This window comes from Rosa chinensis, chromosome 2 (assembly GCF_002994745.2).
Source record: "Rosa chinensis cultivar Old Blush chromosome 2, RchiOBHm-V2, whole genome shotgun sequence".
Lineage (NCBI taxonomy): Eukaryota > Viridiplantae > Streptophyta > Magnoliopsida > Rosales > Rosaceae > Rosa > Rosa chinensis.
Window position 1 is genome coordinate 42,631,421 of NC_037089.1, and position 24,063 is coordinate 42,655,483.

At 38.5% G+C, this 24,063-nt stretch overlaps 1 protein-coding gene and 2 pseudogenes across 1 annotated transcript; all 3 read left to right on the top strand.

Annotated features, from left to right (window-relative positions):
- The first annotated feature begins 638 nt into the window (after positions 1-638).
- Positions 639-1,534, top strand: LOC112184304 (annotated as a pseudogene).
- Positions 1,535-4,761: 3,227 nt separating this feature from the next.
- LOC112186151 (G-type lectin S-receptor-like serine/threonine-protein kinase At2g19130) lies at positions 4,762-7,366 on the top strand. Its single transcript, XM_024324503.2, has one exon. It carries the CDS (start codon positions 4,814-4,816, stop codon positions 7,229-7,231), a length of 2,418 nt encoding a protein of 805 aa, XP_024180271.1. The 5' UTR covers positions 4,762-4,813; the 3' UTR covers positions 7,232-7,366.
- Positions 7,367-20,535: 13,169 nt separating this feature from the next.
- On the top strand, positions 20,536-21,500 carry LOC112184305 (annotated as a pseudogene).
- The last annotated feature ends 2,563 nt before the right edge of the window (positions 21,501-24,063 follow it).

The window sequence follows — 24,063 nt, forward strand, 5'->3', positions numbered from 1 at the left end:
AGAACCCAGAAATACATAGCTGACTCTTAATGGCACAGTTTGTTGGTTTTTGTATTAATTCCTGAAGCTAAACATTTTAAATGTTGCTCCAGATCTGTTTTACTTGATATGAAGAAATAACTTGATAGAGACAAAAGTTTTGAAATGCATCCCAATTTTGGAATCGGTTCCTGTTGAACGATGAATTGTTAATGCATCCATTTGAGAACATTGGTAGGTTTATGCTTCCTTTTGGTGCTTTTGGTTTCTGCAACCAACAAAATGTGACTCTTTGTGGTTGCCTTGGATTTGATTTCAACCAAAAACCCTGAAAGATTTGGAGATTAGGGGATCATTCGGACGGCTGCCTGAGGAAAAATTCTTTCCCTTGCAGTGCTGAGGGGAATTACATGTTTGTGGTGATGCCTGCCTGGTGTTACTTATCGGATTAAACCCGAGTCTTTGGGTGTTGATAACATTGACCGATGTGACTCTTTGCTTACCTGATTTAACTCATGCACTGCTTTTGCTTATGACAATCAGTGTCTGATTTGGAAAGGGGGTCTATGCAATCGTAAGAACTACCACTGCAAGGAAAGTCAACAAAAAGATTGACATCTCCGAGTTCAATATCTTAGAAGGACCAAATGATAGGGTCTATGCCCAACAATGTAGAGAAAAAGACTCATCAGATTGTTGTTGGGAGTACTTGCAGGGTTTTCTCTATCATAAGCATTGTCATGGTACTTAGTCAGCAGGAGACAGTCAGCAGAAGCATCGAAGACAGTTGAGGATTCTTTGGTGTTGTTCAAGTACAAAGATTTAAAAAGAACAACAAACTTCTCAGAAAAACTTGGGGAAGGAGGTCTTGGTTCTGTTTTCAAGGGGATATTCATAGCTGTGAGAGAACTTAAAAACTCTGAACCAGGTAGAGAAGCAATTCAGTGCTGAAGCGGCAACTATTGGTGCAATCCAATATGTCAATCTTGTTGGCTCCGTGGATTTCGGCCGAGACTTCAAAAAGACTTTTTAGTCTATGATTACATGCCCAATGGTTCTCTGCAATCTCTGTTGCTCCAAAAGAATCCACTAATTTTAGATTGGATAGCTAGATAAAATATTGCAATAGGAACTGCCAGGGGATTAGCTTACTTCCATGAGGAGTGTAGAGACCGTATCATTCACTGTGACATTAAGCCTGATAACATTTTGTTGGATGCAGAATACAGCCCCCTAGTTTTGGTCTTGCTAAACTCATTCACGGAAACGATAGCCAAGTTGTTACTACCATGAGAGCCTCATTGAGAGGAACAATAGGCTATCTTGCACCAGAATGGTTTTCTAGAGAAGCCATCATACCAAAATCTGATGTCTATAGCTATGATATGTTGTTTATTGAAGTTATATCTGGAAGGAGAAACACAGAAGGCTAAGACAAGGATTTAGAAAATTACTTTCTGATTCGACTTGCAAATGCAGTAACTAAAGGAGAAGATGTTGTTGCCTTATTAGTTACAGATTGGAAGGCCTTGCTGCATAGATGGACTCATAACTCATTTGAGCATGCAAAGTAGTGTGTTGGTGTATTCAGGTGATGAGAAGGATAGGCCAACAATGAGGCAGGTTGTTCAAATTCTTGAGGGAGTTTTAGATGTTAGTGTATCCCCAATCCCACAGCTCCTCCAGCGCCTTACAGAAAGTATAGTGGAAGTGACTTCCAGGAGACCTACTTCCTGTTCAGATTTGTGGTCTCATGATGTCTCCAATGTGCATGCACAACAATCAGGTAACTACTAATAGGCTAATAGCAATCAATGTCTCATCCTCATTTTTCTCACGCAATATGATGGGAGTAATGTCTGCGTAAATTGCACCAATAGGTTCTACTTCCTCATATATGGGGTTATTCAATATAATTTGGTTACTTCTTTTTTCTTTCTTCTTAATACTACATATGACAGAAACTGTGGGCCCTGCTGTTTAGCGTTTTTTTTTTTTGGTTAAGAAGTTCTAGCCCACCCGAACTTTCATCCTTGGATCCGCCACTCCATGAGTGTAACATAAAATACATGAAGACTTGAAATATAAATTGAACCATCTGCATGCTCTTGTTATTAGTTTTAATCTTTAATTATGTCCTTATTAATTTTTGTTAACTTTCAATTTTTATAAATCATGGTAACCGTATGATTAATATTGGACAATTTTAAAAATAACTTATACAAATATATTAGTCATTAATAACAATTGGTTTCTAGTTCGCATTAAGTAATTAACCACAAAAAATATCATAACATATTCAATGTCCATGTTATTACGCACACTCATCAAACTTTGAGTAATGTTATTTCTTATTGTTTCCATTTCTTGTGCACCATGACCATGATATTCTTCTTATACATCATCATCCATCTCTATCCCACCACTTAACCCATCATCTTCTCTTTCTCTAGATGATGCACAGGTTCGATGCTCATGCTCTATTAGTACCTGGCCGGACTGAGCTCCTGAAATAATTAATCAATAATCCATTATTCTTTTTGAAAGGCTTATAGAAGCCATGTAACAAACCCACCAAACTCAACTATGGAAACTAGTTTCAGCATCCAACAAATATTGACAAGATGACCAACTCCAAGTATAATCAACAAAGACAGCACCCACTGGACACAAAGGGCTTGCTAATTCACAATGCATTCCAATGTCAAACTGGCGACCATTGTTAACGTGACAAAGGCATTTGCATAAAGTCGTACCAAGATCACAATCTTGGTGGGGCTAAGAGAATATTAAATCTGTTCATTACTCAATCTAATGAAATGCCAAAAATAGTGGATTATAGATAAGAGAATACCCTGTGATAATTCTGTGTCAATTCTTCACAGTCTTCCATTCAGCGTACCGACCTCATCTAACGTACATCAACTGTACTACCAACTAATAATACAGTATAGCTTTTAAATAGGGCATGATGGTATTCAACTATTTCTCTTGTGATTAATCTGATTTTTCTTGCTGAACATCTCACATATTTGTATGCACTGTGATAATTTGGAAAATGAAAACTTAATTATTGCATTACTGTGAAACAAAATAAGAGAAGCTCAAGAAAGTTTGTTGATTCAGTTTCTGCGAGGTCGAAAAAATGCTTACCTTGATACACAATTCTTTCTTCTAATTTGGAGTCTTGGACTTTCACAAGTGATATCTTGTCATGTTTCTAGCTCTGTATTTGGTCCATACTTTCCTCAAAGCTCAGTTATTTTTTCATTATTATCTGTGCATGGCCTCAATGTAGTTTCCTGATTTCTAATTTTTTGTGCTTTTGGGAAATCTATGCATATACCATATTTTCCCTTCTCATTCGAAGTAATGAAAATCTTATAAATGAATGTGAAGGACTCCATAATTTATGTTCCTTGATCTATGACTGTTGCCTTGTATCTGGGAAGAAATTCCAAACTGGGCATTTCTTCCACAAGAGTTGATCAATTCGGGGCTTGCTTTCATTTTATTCCTCAGATCGTTGTTAAATAAGTTAATTAAATGTTTTGTATAATCATAAACTTATGATCAGTACTGCAAGGAGAAGATGATGGTTAAAGTTAAATGCATCCCCGTTCTTCATCTGCCCTGTGAAGTTATTGATGCTTGAGTTGGATATTCAGGTCTTGTATTTACTTTTAGGCTTCTTTTTCTTAGTTTTATTTTGCTAACAAATTTCCAATACTTTTGCAATGCTTATAAGCCAATTTCTTTAGATTTCTTCTAAATATGTACATATAAATTTATGCACAGTACTAGAGGCAGAGGCTTGCATGTTTTTTGACTAGATTATGATGATTCTTTTTCTCTTCTAGTTTCTGGTTGTTAAATGATGTAGTCAACACATTATTAGAATAAAAATTTTAGAGAATAAAGAAACAAGACATAGGGGAAGCAACTTGGCATACTTTGACGAGTAACAAGACATATATTGGAACTTACAGTTTGGTAACTTGAAGAGCACGGCAGAAGTAGTTCTCCGACAAAAAGAAGGAACATACGAAGTTACCTTGCACGGTTACGCACCTGAGTGGTTTAACTTTCAGGTGAAGCTAGCAATCATGCATGCCAAAATCTGATGTCTTATGCTATGGCTGCGGCTGGCTAGAGGTTATATCTGGAAGGAAGGGGAGACACATAGAGAAGGCTTAGACAATGGCATTTCAAAGTCGCACCCCTCATCTGTATTGATACTCTCTATTCTTGGTTGATTTTCCTCTCAGGAAACTAATTTGTACATTTAGGATTAAATATTTTTGTGTTGTATATATTTTTCTGTATGCCCATCGCCAGGTTCTCTAGCCAGTGTCAATCGAGGTCTCCATCACGCATTTCACTTCCAGCCGTTTGGTAGTGTTGTTGGTTCTGGTGGGTAGATTCATGCTCTTAATTTCGTACATCTGTCCCTTCAACTGATATGGCGATATCATGAGAACATACTGACCATTTGGTTTTCTAGAAATCACTTTGGTCTCCTAGAAAATAAGGATGATTATCTTTTTCAATCCTCACACCATTTTTTTTCCATTAAAAATCAAACATAAATAAACTAACAGGACCTGGCAAGCTAGTGATGACTTTCAAGTTCTGAGAAATTTTGACTTGGCGTGTTGTTATATTTTATTCTATAAATGGGAAAACAGATACACACAGCAAGCACATGGAAGTTTCCCATACTAATTAAACAATTAGATACATACTTATATAGTAATGACATATATATGGATCCATAACACAACAAGTTAGACTCTTGATAAACACATCAAAGTCCTTGCAATTACATGAACACATGAAAACTAGTATCAGAAACCACTTGATCTCCCAGTCTCTGCTACTCTTGTTATCTTACACTACTTGTACTCCCAAAGCTATTGAGATTCTGTTACCAGGCCAATCTCTCAATGGGGACCAGAGGATCACCTCTCCTGGTGGCATTTTTGAACTTGGTTTTTTCACACCAGGTAACTCTCAAAACCATTACATAGGCATCTGGTACAAAAATCTACCCAATCAAACAGTTGTTTGGGTGGCAAACAGAGACCAACCTGTTTCTGATCCTATTTCTTCAACATTTCTACTCCATAAAAATGGAAACTTGACCTTAAACAGCCCCTCAACAGTGGCGATATGGTCAACAAATTCAACGTCACAGGTTAGAAATTCTACTATAGCCATGCTTCTTGACGATGGCAACTTTGTCATAAGAGATGCATCTGCAGTACTATGGCAGAGTTTCGATCATCCAACCAATACTTGGCTGCCAGGTGCAAGGCTTGGATATAACAAGCTTACCAAGCAAATCCTAAGTATTACCCCCTGGAGAAATCCGCAATATCCAGCACCTGGTCCCTTTTCTTTTGAGCTAGAACAAACAAGTCTTCGGCTATTATGGAATAGTTCGGAAACTTACTGGACCAGCGGTAATTGGACAGGTAAAACTTTCAGCCATCTTCAAGACATAGAAGAGAAGCATGTTCCCTCAATTTTCTCATTTGTTGTAAATGAGACTGGAAGCTACCTTAGTTATGCAGTTCGTGCTTCTGCCTACCCTGATCCCTTTATTAGGAATCATACCTTTATTAGGTACATGATAGAAACCACTGGTCAAATGAAGTTCTTTGTCATGGAGAACGGCTCCCTGCAATGGAATTTGCTATGGATGGATCCAATGGAACGATGTGATGTTTATGCTTCCTGTGGTGCATTTAGTATATGCAACCCACGTAATCTTCCTCGGTGTGGCTGTCTAAAAGGATTCGAACCCAAATTCCATAAAGACTGGGAATTAGAAGATCACTCAAATGGCTGTGGGAGGAAAACTTCTTTTCATTGCAGTGGTGAGGGGAATTCTGCATTCCTGGTGATGAAGAATGTTACTTACCCGAAGAGTCCTGACTCCTTGGTAGTTGATAACATTGACAAATGTAGATTAACTTGCTTGAGAAATTGCTCATGCACTGCTTTTGCTTATGATAATCAGTGTCTGATTTGGGGGGGTAATCTGTTTAATGTAAAGCAACTATCATCTGATGGAATGATTGGAAAAGTTTGGTATCTACGAGTAGCAGCGTCTGAGAAGGAAATAATAGATTCTACAGCTGGGAATACAAAGAGAAAGACTACTTGGATTGTGATTGGAGTACTAGCAGGAATCTTTACTCTCTTTAGCATTGTGTTGGTAGTTGTCAGACGGAGACAGTCTGTTCGAGCATTGAAGTCTTTTGAACATTCTCTAGTGCTATTCAACTACAGAGATTTAAAAAAAGCAACAGAAAACTTCTCAGAGAAACTTGGAGAAGGAGCTTTTGGTTCTGTTTTCAAGGGGATATTGCCTAATTCAACTCCCATAGCAGTGAAACAACTAAAGAGTCTGTTGCAGGGTGAAAAGCAATTCCAGGCTGAAGTGAGAACTCTTGGTGCAATCCAACACATTAATCTTCTTCGCCTCCGTGGGTTTTGTGCAGATTCTACAAGAAGACTCTTAGTTTATGACTACATGCCAAATGGCTCTCTACAATCTGTTCTAGTTCAAAACCATCCACTAATCTTAGATTGGAATGCAAGATATCATATTGCCATAGGCATTGCAAGAGGATTGGCTTACCTCCATGAGGACTGTAGAGATTGTATAATACACTGTGACATTAAGCCAGAGAACATTTTGTTGGATGAAGAATATAATCCAAAAGTTGGAGATTTTGGTCTTGCAAAACTCATTGGCAGACACCATAGTCGAGTTCTGACAAGCATGAGAGGAACTGTTGGATATCTAGCACCAGAATGGTTTACAGGTGAAGCCATCACACCAAAAGCGGATGTCTTCAGCTATGGAAAGTTGCTGTTTGAGGTTATATCTGGAAGGAGAAACAGTGAAGGGTTAGATGATGGATTAGAAAACTACACTCCTAACCAGGTTGCGAATGCAGTAACTAAAGGACAAGATGTTCTTACCTTGGTTGATTACAGGTTGGGAGGTAATGCTGACAAGGATGAGCTCATTAGAGCATGCAAAGTTGCGTGTTGGTGTATTCAAGATGTGGAGAAGGATAGGCCAACAATGAGGCAGGTTGTTCAAATTCTCGAAGGAGCTTTAGATGTTGGTATACCCCCGATCCCACAGTTTCTCCAGTACCTTTCCGGAAGTTTAACGGAAGCAATCAATTACCGAGAACCTACTTCAAGTTCAGAAATCATTTTCCTAAGCTGATGTGTGGCTTTGAAGCTTAGCAACTGGTCAATGGAAAACTAAAAAGCATACACAATTCCTGAACAAAAATCAGTAACCTTTTCTTGTTGTTTGCATTAGGAGTGCATTCCCTTTGCATTGTCAGTAGTTGGACAAGATTTGTATTCAGTTACAAATATTCATACCTGTTGTAAAACAGAAAAATTTCTGAGAGAGAGAGAGAGTTTGGACACAGAGAATCAGATTGTGTGTGTTATTCATCTCACCATGAGGAGCCTTATATAGGACTACATGGTGTACACAAAAGAGTAATGCTTAATTACAATCCAATCACTCCTACAATTACATCCTATCAATCACCAATCTATAGGGATAGACACCTATTACTCAACATCTATTTACATGATTATCCACAAATATTTACAACACTCCCCCTTGGATATTCCAGGTCAATAGTGTTGCATAGGATGAGCGCTTCTAAGTTGCCTCGTCAAAAACCTTGTCAAGTAATAAAAACCCTGTGGGAAAAAAACAATCTTGGTCGAAGGAGAAAAAGGGCACAACGCGCTTGAGTGTGGAGTGGCAGTATCACAGCTTTAGAGATAGGTGAAGTCTTCTTATCAGCACCATAAGTAGGTAGTATGTCTACGAGAGGGATGCATTAGAGTTGCTACACCAAAACCTTGCCCGGTAAACCTAGTGGGAGAAACCCGTGGTTGAAGGGAAAAGATGAGCAAATGCATATATGTCAAATCAAAGCATCTTCAGGATGTACTATAATTGGGGTGACCATGCTAAAAATGTGCCTCGTTAAAACCTTGCCAGGTAACAAAACCCAGTGGGACAAAATAACCCTGGACGAAGGACAAAAAGAGTACACGATGGTCAAGTGGGTATGCTTCAGGATACTCCCCCTGATTTCGACTCCCCCTGAAAATTACATGTTAGGTAATTCAGATAGTTTACGTAGACCAATACCTTGAACATGCTTCTGGAATGTAGACTTTGGTAGTGACTTGGTAAAGAGGTCTGCATGACTGTCTTCAGATCAAATCTGCTTAACATCAATCTTCTGATGCTCTTGTTGTTGCTGATTGAAGGAGAACTTCGGTACAATATGTTTGGTGTTGTCTCCTTTGATGAAACTCATCTTTATCTGCTCTATGTAAGCAGCATTATCCTCGTAGATAATGGTTGGTTCATCAGTGGTGGAATACAATCCACATGTGCTTCGAACATGCTTTGTAACGGCTTTCAGCCATGTACATTCACATACTGCTTCGTGAAGAGCTAGTATCTCAGCATGATTCGAAGAGGTAGCAACAAGTGTCTATTTCGTAGACCTCCAAGAAATTGCAGTATTCCCAATGGTAAAGACATAACCAATTTGGGGACATGCCTTGTGCGGGTCTGATAGATAGTCTATATCAGCTTATCCAACAAGGCGAGCATCATTCTGAGGATCAAGGGGGTTTGATCCATTCCTTGATGCATAGGGATAGAATAAGCCCATATCCGCTGTACCTCTAAGGTAGTGAAAAATGTCTTTTATGCCATTCCGGTGGCTGCGTGTTGGCGCAGAGCTATATCTAGCTAACAAGTTCACATCGAATGAGATGTCTTGTCTAGGGAATTAAGCCAAGTACAATAATGCGCCTATTGCACTTAGATATGGGACTTCTGGCACCAATATCTCTTCGTTATCATTTGCAGAATGATACGGTTCTCTCTAGACTTTAGACGACCATGGGTGTGCTTGCTTTTATCCTCATTAAAGCATCTTAACATCTTCTGGATGTAATTTGGTTGATGGACCAAAATTTCATCTGCACTGTGCTCGGGCTCCAGGTCGAGACAATAATTTGTTCTCCCAAGGCCTTTCATCTCAAATTCCAACTTCAGGTGCTTTGCGGTTTCCTTGATCTCTTCAGGAGTATCGGTCAAATTCATGTCATTGACATAGACCGCCACAATTCCAAACTAGAAACTTGTTTTCTTAATAAACACGCATGGGCATAGTTTATTATTCACATATCCCATCCCGATTAAATATTTACTTAGACGGTTATATGATGCGCTCAAAGCAAGCGCATAATTTAACCCTGAAAATATCGTTAGTAGTATAAGTAAGTAGGGATCGTTCTATCCGGGGATTGAGGGTACACCTGTCATTGTGAAACAAATAAAGAAAAGTATTATTTACAAAAATAAAATAAAGAATATAAATATATACAAGTAAACACAAATAAGGGGGGATTAGGATTCTTAAAATTAAAATTAAAATAAATAAAATAAAGAAAACGTAAAAACATATATACAAGGGTGGAACGCAAGGAACAAAGATCAAAATCAATTCCATGTAATCAAATTCGATTCAAACCCTATAATTGTTCTTCCAAGTCATGAGAGAGGAGTTGATCATGTGAAACATTCGAAAGCAAATGATTTCCCATATTTTACTTTTCAATGCTAATTAACCTAAGCGAAAGCACCTAGATTAATCCTATCAAACATGCAATCAAGCCCTAGAAAGCTAGTCAATCATGACATGTTCAACGCATTAGACATAGAGAAAGGCTATCAACTCAAGTGTACAACTTAGTTATGGAAAAGTCCACCTAATTGCAATCCTCTTCAATTAAATTCGATTCTTGTCCAGAACCTTTACTACTTCTGATTCAAGTTACACAAAACGAAAAGTCGATTTCATGTTCTTAAACCTAGCACCAATTACATGCAAATCCTATAAGTGTCGACCCAAATAAGATAAACATATAAAAGTTTTCTGTAAAGCAAATTTAATCGAACAAACACACATAAGCAACTTAGAATCACAATAATATGAATCTGAAAATTCTCAATTAATCATAAAATTCCAGAAATTAATATTCATTCAAACACATATGTCAACTAGAACAAAACCAACGAAATCAAAGCAAAGGTTACAAAGGAGAATAGGATTACACCGTGAGATGGATATGAGATGAACGAATTGAGGATGCGGTCTCTTGAATCTCGAAAGCAAGCTTCAAGGATGGTGATGGAGGATGATGCTCACGGCAATTCTTCTTCTCCCTTGGCCTTGCTTGAAATGTTGAATGCACTAGAGGATGGAGAGAAAATGGAAAGGAAATGGAGAGACAAAGAAGATGGAATGGATGAAGGAATTGGTGTTATGAAATGGTGAATTGGTCTCTATTTATAGGCTTCCAAGCAACACTATTTGGCCTTTAAACAAATCATAATGGGTTAGGTTTGAGCACTTAAACACTTGGTGGATTTGTTAGGTGAGAGCACTTAAACACTTAGTGGATTTGTTAGGTGAGATCACTTTCTCTTCCTTTATTCCTTTAATTTTTATCTCCACTAAGAACTCAGTTTTAGCCTTTGACTTCTTCATATGAAATGTTCCACTATGAGTTTAGATCATTGTGGTAAAATTTCAGAATGTATTGCCATGTGGTTGGGCCGGAAATGCTGCTGGACCTCTTACAGGTCCAGTTTTCCGGTTTTGCTTCTGTAGAAAATTGGGCTGATTGTTTTAAGGCCTTCCACTCATAGTTTGCTCTGGCACTCTTCATAAGAAATGTTCCTTTGGGTGTCTAGAATGGATCTGAAAGGTTTCAGCTCATTTGAAGTTCATTTGGTCAGGCGGCCGCTCCTTCTTCTTTGCTTGGCTTGGTTTCTCCTAGCCGGAGTAGGAATATGTGTAAAATTGATCTTTTAGTACATTTCCATTTTTCTCCATCATTTCCAGGTAATTATGGACCTAACGCTCATTTCACCTTCATTTACTCCAATGTACCTAAAAATAGAAATTGAATTAAAAATCGATTCGTTAAGGAATTAACTAAGCAAAATGTGAGGAATTAACTATTAAAATACCGCATTAAAATGCTCCTATCATTATACCACCTCCGTCTGGATTGTTTCAATCCATAAAGTGAACGCCTCAAAACTAATGAAGAGCGTGTTCCGTGGTCTAGAACTATTTGCATCGGGTATATTAAGTCCTTCTGGAACTTTTATGTATATCTCTGTGTCGTGATCCCCATAGAGATAAGCTGTGACCACATTCATAAGCTGCATATTCAGTTTTTCGGAAACTACCAAACTGAAAAGGTAGTGGAACGTTATGACGTCCATTACGGGAGAATACGTCTCCTCATAATCAACCACAGGGCGTTGAGAAAATTATTGCGCCACTAGAAGAGTCTTGTGTATCACAATCTCGTTTTTCTCATTACGCTTCCTTACAAATACCCATTTAAATTCTACGGGTTTAATATGGGGAGGTGTAGGAACAACAGGTCCAAACACCTTTCTCTTTGTCAAGGAATCTATTTTGACCTGTATTGCTTATTTCCTTGTTAGCCAGTCGTCTTTTCATTGATATTGATCAACAAAGCAAGGTTCGAGGTCATCGCTTATTATATTTTCGGTGGCCACCGCAAATACTAATATATCATCGATGATGATCTCATTCCAATTCCAAATCTCACTAAATTTACCGAGATTTCTCTATTCTCGGGAGTGGGTTCAAATGTTGGAGCGTCCCCCAACATAGTCTCTTCTAGGACATACCCATAATCCGGATTTATCTCGTGAGATGAATCGGTTTGAGATTGCGATGTCAAGAGGATTCGTTTGTGCCAAGTTTACCCTCTTCTGGGGATAAGAATCCTTCGAACCTAATGGTCTACCTCACTTCTGGGCAGGAACATATGACTGGTTAGCCGCCATGGTCGTACCTCGTCCATCTGGGACGACACATCCTACATGGACATCTATCCTTGCAGGCACATTTGCAGCAGGTATATATGATCTCGTCACTTTAGCTAGATCAGAGAAAACGTCTGGCATATTTTGGGCTACACTCTGTAGATCTAGAATTCTCCACACTTCATTATCACATTGTGCGGTTCGGGGATCAAGATGAGACATAGTGGGGACATTCCACGTCAATTCACGTCGTTCATCAGGAACGGTAACGTTCTTATCTCCCCCTAACGGCGGGAAGACTGTCTCATCAAAGTGACAATCCGCAAATCTAGCGGTAAAGAGATCGCCTGTCAAGGGCTCGAAAGAGCACATAATGGATGAGATTCATAATCGACATGTATGCCCATCCTTTGTTGAGGACCCAATTTTGTACGTTGTGACGGCACAATTAGCACGAGGACTGCATACCAAAATGCGCGTAAGTGCGAAACATCAGGTTCGTACCCAGTCACCAACTGTAACACGGAGTAAGGTTGGGTAGCAGTGGGCCTCAACGGGACCAATGTAGCTGCATGCAAGATTGCATAGCTCCATGCAGAAATTAGAAGCTTGGTGCGCATTACCAAGATTCTATCTGCGAGACTATCTTGGGTGTGAACATAGGGAAATAAATGTTCAGCATCAATCCCAAAGGATATGCAATAATCATCGAAAGACTTCGATGTAAACTCTCCGGTATTATCAAGTCTTATAGACTTTATGGGATAATCCGAGTGGTGAACCCTCAATTTCATGATCTGGGTGAGAGTTTAGCAAAAGCAGCGTTTTCTTGTGGACAATAGTGTAACATGTGATCACTTTGTCGATACATCAACTAAAACCATTAATATTTAACTGGTCCACATGGTGGTTGGATATGTCCACAAATTTCCCTTGCATTTTGTGCAGAAAAATGGTGGTGTACGTATGTACTAGTCTTTGCATATGATGGTCTAGTATGGCATAGCGTGTCATTATATACAAGACCCTTATTCAGAAGGGGGTGCACCTGCGATGAATTGAGGATACAGTGCATCATACTTTGACCTAGGTGTCCCAAAAGGTCATGCCATAGCAAGTAGTTGCTTGAATTAGTTAGCTTCTAGCTAACAGATTTCAATTTCTCCAATGTACGCTTCTGGCTGCACACTCGGAGGTTATACAAAGATATTCCACGCATTTTTCTCAGTGGTTTCAGCGTGATAACCGTTGGTTCGAATATCCTTAATACTCAATAACGTTCTTCTGGAACGTGGAGAATATAAGGCCTCATTAATGGTAAGTTCAGTACCATTGGACAACATAAAGTAGGCTTTGCCATAGCCCTCTATCAGGTTGGATTGCCCTGATACGGCTGTCACAGAGGTATGAATAGACAATAAGTTTGAAAAATATCTCCGATCTGGGAGTATGGTGTGCGTAATAACACTTTTAACCAGACAACAAACTTCCCCATAGAATATGCCTATTCATTTATTTAATTCAATGGATCACATGTATGAATAAGTTTATTGAATTAAATATATTCGAACATAACCACATTTCTATAATCCAAAATAATTGAAAACATAAATCACCAAAATCCGAAGATGTTTCATTCATTAAGATGAAATAGATATGACACAAGGGGCCAATTTTACCCATGTCTTCGAGTTCTAATCCTCGGTATGTTCAGTAACTGGCTGAAAATCCATGATCTCTAGTGTGGAATAGATAGAAAAATGACCCTTTAATAAAGTTGGTATTTCGAGTTCCGCGACCGGCGTAATACTCATCTATTGCTTCGGCTATCGCACAACAGGTGCGGGACCAGCAGTCAATTCCTCCACATCGATAACAAAGATCATGCTGATTCTGGTGGCGACAGGCCTGACCAGTGTTCCTTTCAACTCAGGCTTGTTGAGTTATGGCATCATGGTTCCTGCCACGTGGGCCTTGGCCTCGTGGAGCCTAATTACATGGCCTCTTGGGCTTTGGTCAAGTGGCAGACGGTTATATGAGTTAATTTCGTTCTGCCAATCATGTCTTGCTTCAAGCAAGAAATGGTCATCTGATGGTGACAGTGCTCTTCTAGAGCGACCCAAAGAGTCTGTGTATCCTCTTCATCGAATACTCAACTTGGAGTGTTTTCTCCATATGTTTCATTTGAACATTATGGCACTCGCCTTAAAAACCTTAGTGACGACATTGTCATGAGTATCGATTGTTAATGTCATCTTCTTTGTAGTCAGATGAATTTTCACATCTTGAGTCCACTTTAGATAGTTTCTTCCGGAAACCTCCAAAGCAACAAAGTCAAACATGTTGAGATTTGGCATTTCTTATAGGAAAGGAACAAATAATATTAGTGCTTTGGGTAATATCGTCCATAAGCAAGTAATGAGAACTTCAGGTTCTATAACATGGTATGAAAAATCGGATTAGACATGTAAAATCTACTGGTTTTATCATGTGTGGTGAACTTATGAAGAAAACTTCAAGTTTCTTAAATGGCATTATAGTTCGATTTATGTATGAACTACTGGTTCATCAGATACCTGCATTTTCTACACATATATTCTAATGCGAAAATTTGGCAAGTAACAAAATGATACTGAATAGAGCAAATTGTAATAATATCTCACAAATTGGCTAAATGAAAATCACAAATCAAATGAGATATTAATTGCATGCTAGTAATATAACAGATTAATTATCACACAATTATGTGAATAAATGCTTCTCCCAATTAATTACACATATTAAATATGGTGAATCTATTTACAATATGAAATCATTTTTATTTTGATTCTGCTGGACCAAAGAAGGAGTGGGCTTGATAGTGAAGCCTATCGGGCTTAGTCTGCAGGCTTGTGACCCGGGCTTTCATGCGTAAGTCAAATGGTGTGTGAGGCATGCTAGGCTGCTTGGTCCCACGGAGGGAGAGTGGGCCTGCTGGGCTCAGGCTGGTCTGCCAAGGAATGAAAAATTATTACTCAACCATTTCGGTAACTCCGATTGAATACGACCAGGTAAGGAAGGATGAGGTTTAGGTGGAGCGAGGCTCACTTAAGTACACAACCTCATTTGAACCTTGCCTAGACATTGCATCCAACTGGATGAGCCTACTTTGAGAAGATTCATAACTTTTGTCATGGTAACATGTAGTGAGCTGCTATTCTAGCCTTGCAACTTGGGCCTGAGCTTCTGGCTCGAATTTGTTGTTATGACTTTGGGCTTGATTTGAGCTTCTGACTCAGCCTCTATTAATATTCACAATTATAACATAACCAAATTCAATATATGTTATTAAATCGTAACATAAATAAATTAATGCAGCGGTTATATACCTAAGGAAATGGGTTCAAATCCCATTAATGCTTCTGGCATTACGTACAGGTAATAAATTTTGCAAATGCTTCTGGCATAATGTTTATGTAATAATCACATAATAATTTAGCCAATAATGCTTCTAGCATAAGGAATTATAATGGCATAATTCAAATTAGTGTAACAAAAAATTAAGCCCATAATTCTTCTATCATAATTCACGCAATAATTCAGAATTGTCTCAATGTGATAATGAAGTGATTGTGGTAATGAGCATAAATTACTATGGTAATTGCTTTGGATAAAATCAATCAAAATCAAATCACAGGTTGAATCAATTGATCTATCACCAATTATATGGAGTTGAATCTGCTTATGGCAGTATTAATATTAAATGGTGTTGATAAATTCCAGCTAGCCATAGTGGCATAGTGGACAATGTGCTAGGCTAATGCATGATGTGGCTGGGTTCGAATCCCAGGAGCAGCAAAATCCCTTTTCTTTTTGCTTGTTTTTTAATTGGTATGCACTATATGATACTACTGGACCAAATGCTTCAAATCCAAGAATCCTAACCTTTTTTTTTCTTTTCTAACCAAACAATCCAAAGCCAAATAAACCAAGACACATAAACGAATATATATAAATATGTATATACCAAATATTAGGGTTCATGCATCATGGTGATTGTTCATATTCAATCATTAGGCTCAATAAACATGAATATGAAATTAGATTTTGGAAAACATTACTTGATGAAGAACGGATGAATCTTCAGCTTATGTGTGCAAAACTGAGAAGGTTGTCTTCTCAGCCAATCCAAGAACTATTCACCTCTTCTGGTAGGAAATCCCGAATCTCAAAGCTATTCGATCCAAATCTTAGAGCTAGTCGTGAACACGGAGCAGATTCTCTTCTGAACAGCTGCCACTTCAAATGGTGTACAGGTCCCAAAACGACTCCAATATAGCTGAAATTTGGAGGTCAAAGAGAAGAGGCAGAGACGAACAACTTTGATGAAGGAAAGTTTTTGATCTGAAGTCCCGATCAAGAGGTTTCGGGGCGTGCAAACAGGCTGCAGCAGGGGGGTTTTTTTTTTTCTTGGCTAGAGCTTTGGTTAGAGCTTCGTGCTGATAACGTGTTGTAAAACAGAAAAATTTCTGAGAGAGAGAGAGAGTTTGGACACAGAGAATCAAATTGTGTGTGTTATTCATCTCACCATGAGGAGCCTTATATAGGACTACATGGTGTACACAAAAGAGTAATGCTTAATTACAATCCAATCACTCCTACAATTACATCCTATCAATCACCAATCTAGAGGGATAGGCACCTATTACTCAACATCTATTTACATGATTATCCACAAATATTTACAACAATACCCTGCATTTTGTTAAATTCTTGAACCATATTACATTTTTTTTAGAAGAATAGATGATTTTATTACTTATCCATTGCCAGAAGGTACGTTCATTAGATGATGTCTTATACCAAAATCATAAATGGCACAAGTTGTCAAGCAGAAGACAGGTGACCCTCACTATTAACACTTACGCTCCATTATTGAGCCTAAAACAAATAAAAATAAAGGATTAATTTCAGTTTAGTACCCTGTGGTTTCGGGGTAACATTATGTCAGTCTCTGCTTTTTCAATTTGATCAGCAACACCCCAGTGCTTTCAATTTCAATCAGCCGTGCCCAAATTTTACTGTTCTGTCCAAATTTTACTTTGTCAATCTAGTCAAAGTTAACGTTCAAATTGGACGGAACAGTAAAATTAGGGCACGGCTAATTGAAATTGAAAGGACAGAGGTGTTGCTGATCAAATTAAAAGAGCAGGGACTGACATGATGTTACCCCCAAACCACAGGGTACTAAAATGAAATTTATCCAAAAATAAATCCTCACTACTAATCTCCCTCTAAACAGTAACCTAGCGCCTAGAGACCTTAATTGGTGTACAACTAGAGGAACTAAGATGAAAGTAGTAAAAGACCATACTTCTAGTGTTAAGCAAGAAAAATTCTTGTTCTTAAACTCACTTTACATTATCTTATTGCATTTTGTTTCTATTTCACCATAGCATCAGAGCTTGATTCCATTCAGTCATTAATTGAGTGGGAAGGAAGTTTGCTGATTCAGTTTCTGTGAAAAAAATGCTTACCTTTTGTACACAGTCATATGTCCCTGCCCAGAAGCGAGGTAGACCATCAGGTTCGAAGGATTCTTATCCCCAGAAGAGGGTAAACTTGGCACAAACGAATCCTCTTAACATCGCAATCTCAAACCGATCCATCTCATGAGATAAATCAGGATTATGGGTCTGTCCTAGAAGAGACGATGTTGGAGGACGCTCCAACATTTGAACCCATTCCCAAGAATAGAGAAATCTCAGTAAATTTAGTGAGATTTGGAATCAGATTGAGATTATCATCAATGATATATTAGTATTTGCGATGGCCACCGAAATTATAATAAGCGATGACCTCAAACCTTGCTTTGTTGATCAATATCAACCAAGAGACGACTGGCTAAAAAGGAAACAAGCAATCCAGGTCGAATTAGATTTCTTGACAAAGAGAAAGGTGTTTGGACCTGTTGTTCCTACACCTCCTCATGTTAAACCTGTAGAATTTAAATGGGTATTTGTAAGGAAGCGTAATGAGAAAAATGAGATTGTGATACACAAGACTCGTCTAGTGACGCAAGAATTTTCTCAATGCCCTGTGATTGATTACGAGGAGGCATATTCTCCCATAATGGACATCATAACGTTCCGTTACCTTATCAGTTTGGTAGTTTCCCATAAATTGAATATGCAGCTTATGAATGTGGTCACAGCTTATCTCTATGGGGATCACAATACAAATATATGTATGAAAGTTGCTGAAGGACTTATCATACCCGATGCAAATAGTTCTAGACCACGGAACACGCTCTCCATTAGTTTTGAGGCGTTTACTTTACAGATTGAAAACATCTAGACGGAGGTGGTATAACTGTCTAAGTGAATATTTAATCGAGATGGGATATGTGAATAATAAACTATGCCCTTGCGTGTTTATTAAGGAAACAAGTTCCGGGTTTGCAATTGTGCGGTCTATGTCAAAGACATGAATTTGATTGATATTCTTGAAGAAATCAAGGAAACTGTAAAGCACCTGAAGTCGGAATTTGAGATGAAAGGCCTTGGGAAAACAAATTATTGTCTCGATCTGAAGCCCGAGGACAAGTGCATATGAAATTTTGGTCCAGCAACCAAATTATATCTAGAAGATGTTAAGACACTTTAATGAGGATAAAAGCAAGCACACCCATGGTCGTCCGAAGTCTAGAAAGAACCGTATTGTCCTGCAGATGATAACGAAGAGATATTGGCACCAGAAGTCCCATATTTAAGTGCAATAAGCGCATTATTGTACTTGGCCCAATGCCCTAGATAGGACATCCCATTTGATGTGAACTTGTTAGCTAGATATAGCTCTGCGCCAACACACCGCCACCGGAATGGCATAAAAGACATTTTTCGCTACCTTAGAGGTACAGCGGATATGGGCTTATTCTATCCCTATGCATCAAGGAATGGATCAAACCCCTTAATCCTCGGAATGATGCTCGCCTTATTGGATAAGCTGATATAGACTATCTATCAGACCCGCACAAGGCACGTTCCCAAACTGGTTATGTCTTTAGCATTGGGAATACTGCAATTTCTTGGAGTTCTACGAAATAGACACTTGTTGCTACATCTTCGAATCATGCTGAGATACTAGCTCTTTATGAAGTAGTATGTGAATGTACATGTCTAAGAGCCGTTACAACGCATGTTCGAAGCACATGTGGACTGCATTCCACCACTGATGAACCAACCATTATCTACGAGGATAATGCTGTTTACATAGAGCAGATAAAGACGAGTTTCATCAAAGGAGACAACACCAAACATATTGCACCGAAGTTCTCCTTCAATTAGCAACAACAGGAGCATCAGAAGATTGAAGTTAAGCAGATTTGATCTGAAGACAATCATGTAGACCTCTTCATCAAGTCACTACCAAAGTATACATTCCAGAAATATGTTCAAGATATTGGTCTACATAAACTATCTGAATTACCTAACATGTAATTTTCAGGGGGAGTTGAAATCAGGGGGAGTATCCTGAAGCATATATACCCACTTGACCATCGTGTACTCTTTTTGTCCTTCGTCTAGGGTTATTTTGTCCCACTGGGTTTTGTTACCTAACAAGGTTTTAACGAGGCACATCGTTAGCATGGTCACCCCACTTACTGCATCCAGAAGATGCTTTGATTTGACATATATGCATTTGCTCATCTTTTCCCTTCAACCACGGGTTTCTCCCACTGGGTTCACCGGGCTAGGTTTGGGTGTAGCAACTCTAATGCATCCATCTCGTAGACATACTATCTACTTATGATGCTGATAAGAAGACTTCACCTATCTCTATTGTGATACGACTACTCCACATTCACGAGCGTTGTGCTCTTTTTCTCCTTCGACCAAGGTTGTTTTTCTCCCACATGGTTTTTATTACTTGGCAAGGTTTTTGACGAGGCAACTTAGAAGCGCTCAGCCTAGGCAACACTATTGACATGAAATATCCAAGGGGGAGTGTTGTAAATAGTTATGGCTAATATCATGTAAATAGATGGAGAGTCATATATGCCTTTCACTATAGATTAGTGATTGATAGGATTGTGAATAGGAGTAATTGACGTTGCTATTAAACGTTGCCTATTTGTATACATCATGTAGTCCTATATAAACCCCCTCATGGTGAGATGAATAGACACACTCTATCTCCATGAGCCCAAACTCTCTCTTTTTCTGAAACACTTTTGATTTCATTTTACAACAGATGCTACAATTTACTCATTTGTTTCAAATGAGAATGGAAGCTATCTTAGTTATGCAGCAAATCCTTTTGCCTATCCTGATACCTTTATTAGGTTCATGATAGAAACCACTGGTCAAATGAAGTTCTTTGTCTTGGAAAAGGGCTCCCTGCAATGGAATTTGCAATGGATGGATCCAATAGAACGATGTGATATCTATGCTTCCTGTGGTGCTTTTAGTATATGCAACCTACCTAATCTTTCTCGGTGTGGCTGTCTAAAAGGATTTGAACCCAAATTCCATAAAGACTGGGAATTAGAAGATCACTCAAATGGCTGAGGAAGGAAAACTTCTTTTCATTGCAGTGGTGAGGAGAATTCTGAATTCTTGTTGATGGATAATGTTACTTACCCGAAGAGTCCCAACTCCTTGGTAGTTGATAACATTGACAAATGTAGATTAGCTTGCTTGAGAAATTGCTCATGCACTGCTTTTGCTTATGATAATCAGTGTCTGATTTTGGGAGGTGATCTAGTTAATGTAAAGCAACTATCATCTGATGGAATGATAGGAAAAGTTTGGTATCTACGAGTAGCAGCATCTAAGAAGGATCAAATAATAGATTCTGGGAGTAGAAAGAGGAAGACTACTTGGATTGTGGTTGGAGTACTTGCAGGCATCGTTACTCTCTTTAGCATTGTGCTGGTAGTTGTCAAATAAAGACAGTTTATTGGAGCATTGGTGTCTTTTGAGGATTCTCTAGTGCTGTTCAACTACAAAAATTTAAGAAAAGCAACAGAAAACTTCTCAGAGAAACCTGGAGAAGGAGCTTTCGGTTAAGTTTTCAAGGGCATATTGCTTGATTCAACTCCCATAGCAGTGAAACAACTAAAGAGTCTGTGCAGGATGAAAAGCAATTTCAGGCTGAAGTGAGAACTCTTGGGGCGATCCAACACATTAATCTTGTTCACCTACGTGGGTTTTGTGCAGATTCTACAAGGCTCTTAGTTTATGACTATGTGCCAAATGGCTCTCTACAATCTGTTCTAGTTCAAAACCATCCACTAATCTTGGATTGGAAAGCAAGATATCATATTGCTATAGGCATTGCGAGAGGATTGGCTTACTTCCATGAGGACTGTAGAGATTGTGTAATACACTATGACATTAAGCCAAAGAACATTTTATTGGATGAAGAATATAGTCCAAAAGTTGCAGATTTTGGTCTTGCAAAACTCATTGGCAGACACCATAGTCTAGTTCTGACAACTGGGAGAGGGACTGGTGGATATCTAGCACCAGAATGGCTTACAGGTGAAGCCATCACTCCAAAACCTGATGTCTTCAGCTACCATTAATTTCAGGCATATATATTAATATATATGTTTGTTGAAGGAAGTCGACATGTCATGTGTGCCTTTTCAAATTAAGGTTTAGTCCTAGAGTTGTAATAGGAGAAGGTTCTAGATTTTTTATTTATGTTCGAATTCTATTACCTTTTGTGTACTCTGTAAATCTCTATATATAGGGCTTCTATTATCAATAATACTACTACAATTCTCTCTGCAATTCCCATTTACTTCAACACGTTATCAACACGAGCCCCAACCCTAAGACAAATAACCAAAACCCTAAAACAAGTCGAAACCCTCAAACCCTAATTGCCTCCACCTCCCAACTAGTAGCCCCAGACCCAAGGAGTTCGAAACCGGCATAAACACAACCAAAACAGGCCTGAAACTTACCGAACTGGCCGTCGGAAGCCCCAAACCATCCGCTGCGATCTCTCCACCGGTTCACCTCCTTTCGGACACCCAATTACCACTAAATTTTGTCAGTAGCACCGTCTCTGTCTTAAGATTCAGGAACCATAAGAGATACTCCAAGAACCGGTCCAGAAGCCCCTGAACCGGCCGTCAGAACAACTGGTCCTCCTGCAGAAAAACCAGCAGAAACGACTTTTTGCCCAATTTTTCCTGTTTTGGCCAACACCATCTGCCGCAAGCTCCTAGCCCTAGCTAGCCATACCGTGTGCTATCCTTGGAGTCCTTAAGCACTCGTGTGTCACCTACTGCCCCTGCAGCATCGTCGCACGCCTGCTGCCCCTGCAGCACACTCGTTCCTGTGAAGATCAGCCTGTTTTCACACCTCGAAACGTCTTGATCAAGACCTTAGATCAAAATCCTTCCTTCATCAAAGTTGTTGGTCTCTATCTCTTCTATCTGACCTCCAAATTTCAGCCCTATTGGAGTCATTTTGAGACGTGTACACCATTCGAACTGGGAGCTGTTCAGAAGCGAATCTGCTCCGAATTTCAACAAGTAAGTCTTTATAGTTCCTGCTTTCTTGTCTTTTAAATTTCATTATTTTCTACAGGATTTACAATATACAAACGTGAGTTCGATTATTTAATAAGAGAAATTTTGGGGATTCACGCTAAACGAACTAAGAGCGTTCGCAATCAATGAACTAAGAGTGTTCATAATATTCGAACTAAGAGCGTTCGTAATCAATGAAATAAGAGTGTTCATAATATTCGGACTAAGAGCGTCCGCAAGCACCAAATTGTGACCATATTAAAACATCATTGTTTCTGTCTAATCAAATATTCTTGGAAATTGATTTCTTGGTAGCATCGCTCGGAAATCTTATTATTTTAGTTTTCGTGGTAGTTTAGCTCCGAAATTAATTCATTCTTGTTTCACCCTTTTTCAGAATATCAAACACAAACAAACTCGATTTCGTTACATTGGATTATGCAGGCAAAGGGTATTTAGATTGGGCCATTGACATTGAGATCCATCTTACTACCTGAGATTGCATACAATCCAAGAGCTTTGTCCTATAGAAACAGCTCCAGATCCTCAAACTGGGAAAGATAATTCCAGGGCACTTGCCTTCATGAAATGTCACATGGATAGTGACCTCCAGTTTGAGTTCATAAATGAGGATATCGCCATAAAGCTTTGGCAAGCGCTTTATGAACGTTATGGCAATGTTCGTGACTCCATCCTTCCGAATATAGAAGCAGAATGGAATGATCTTCGCTTCTCTGAATTTGACACGGTCATGCAATTTTATTCGGAAGCTCTTCGCATCAGATCAATGATGTGTCTCTGTGGAAAGACAATCACAGAAGACCAATTGATTGACAAAACCCTGATACGCTCAAAGTAAGCGTATAATTTAACCCTGAAAATGTCATCGTTAGTATATGGTAAATAGGGATCGTTCTAACCGGGGATTGAGGGTACATCTGTAATTGCAAAAACAACTAAAGAATTAAAATAAGTATAAAGTATTATTTACAAAAATAAAACAAACAAAAGGGGGTTTTAGGATTATTAAATCAAAAATTAAATAAATAAAATAAAGAAAATGTAAAAACATATATACACGGGTGGAACGCATGGAACAAAGATCAAAATCACAATCATATGCAAGAAATCCAATCACAATTCCTATAGTTGATTTTCTATGTCATAAGAAAGAAGTTGACCATGTGAAACATTAGAAAGCAAACGATTTCCCATTTTTTACTTTCCTTGAATAATTAATCTAAGTGAAAGCACCTAAATCAATCCTATTGAACATGCAATCATAGTCTAGAAAGCTAGCTAATCAAGAACATATTCAACGCATTAAGAACAAAGAAAGGATGCCAACCAAAGTGCACAATCTAGTTATGAATAAGTTCACCTATTTGCAATTCTCCTTAATTGATTTCGACTTTTGTCCAAAGCCTTTACTACTTAAATCTAGCTCCAATTACATGCATATATCCTAAGTTGGCCACCAAAGAACACAAACATGCAAAAGTTTTCTGTAATCCAAAATCAATCAAGCAATCTCACATAAGCAACATATAAATCAACATATAAAAATCACAATTTTATTTCAAAACATATAAACGGGCTTTAA

Bases quoted from the DNA above. Each gene is read 5' to 3' on its own strand.
- LOC112186151 (XM_024324503.2), top strand. From the start codon at position 4,814: ATGAAAACTAGTATCAGAAACCACTTGATCTCCCAGTCTCTGCTACTC.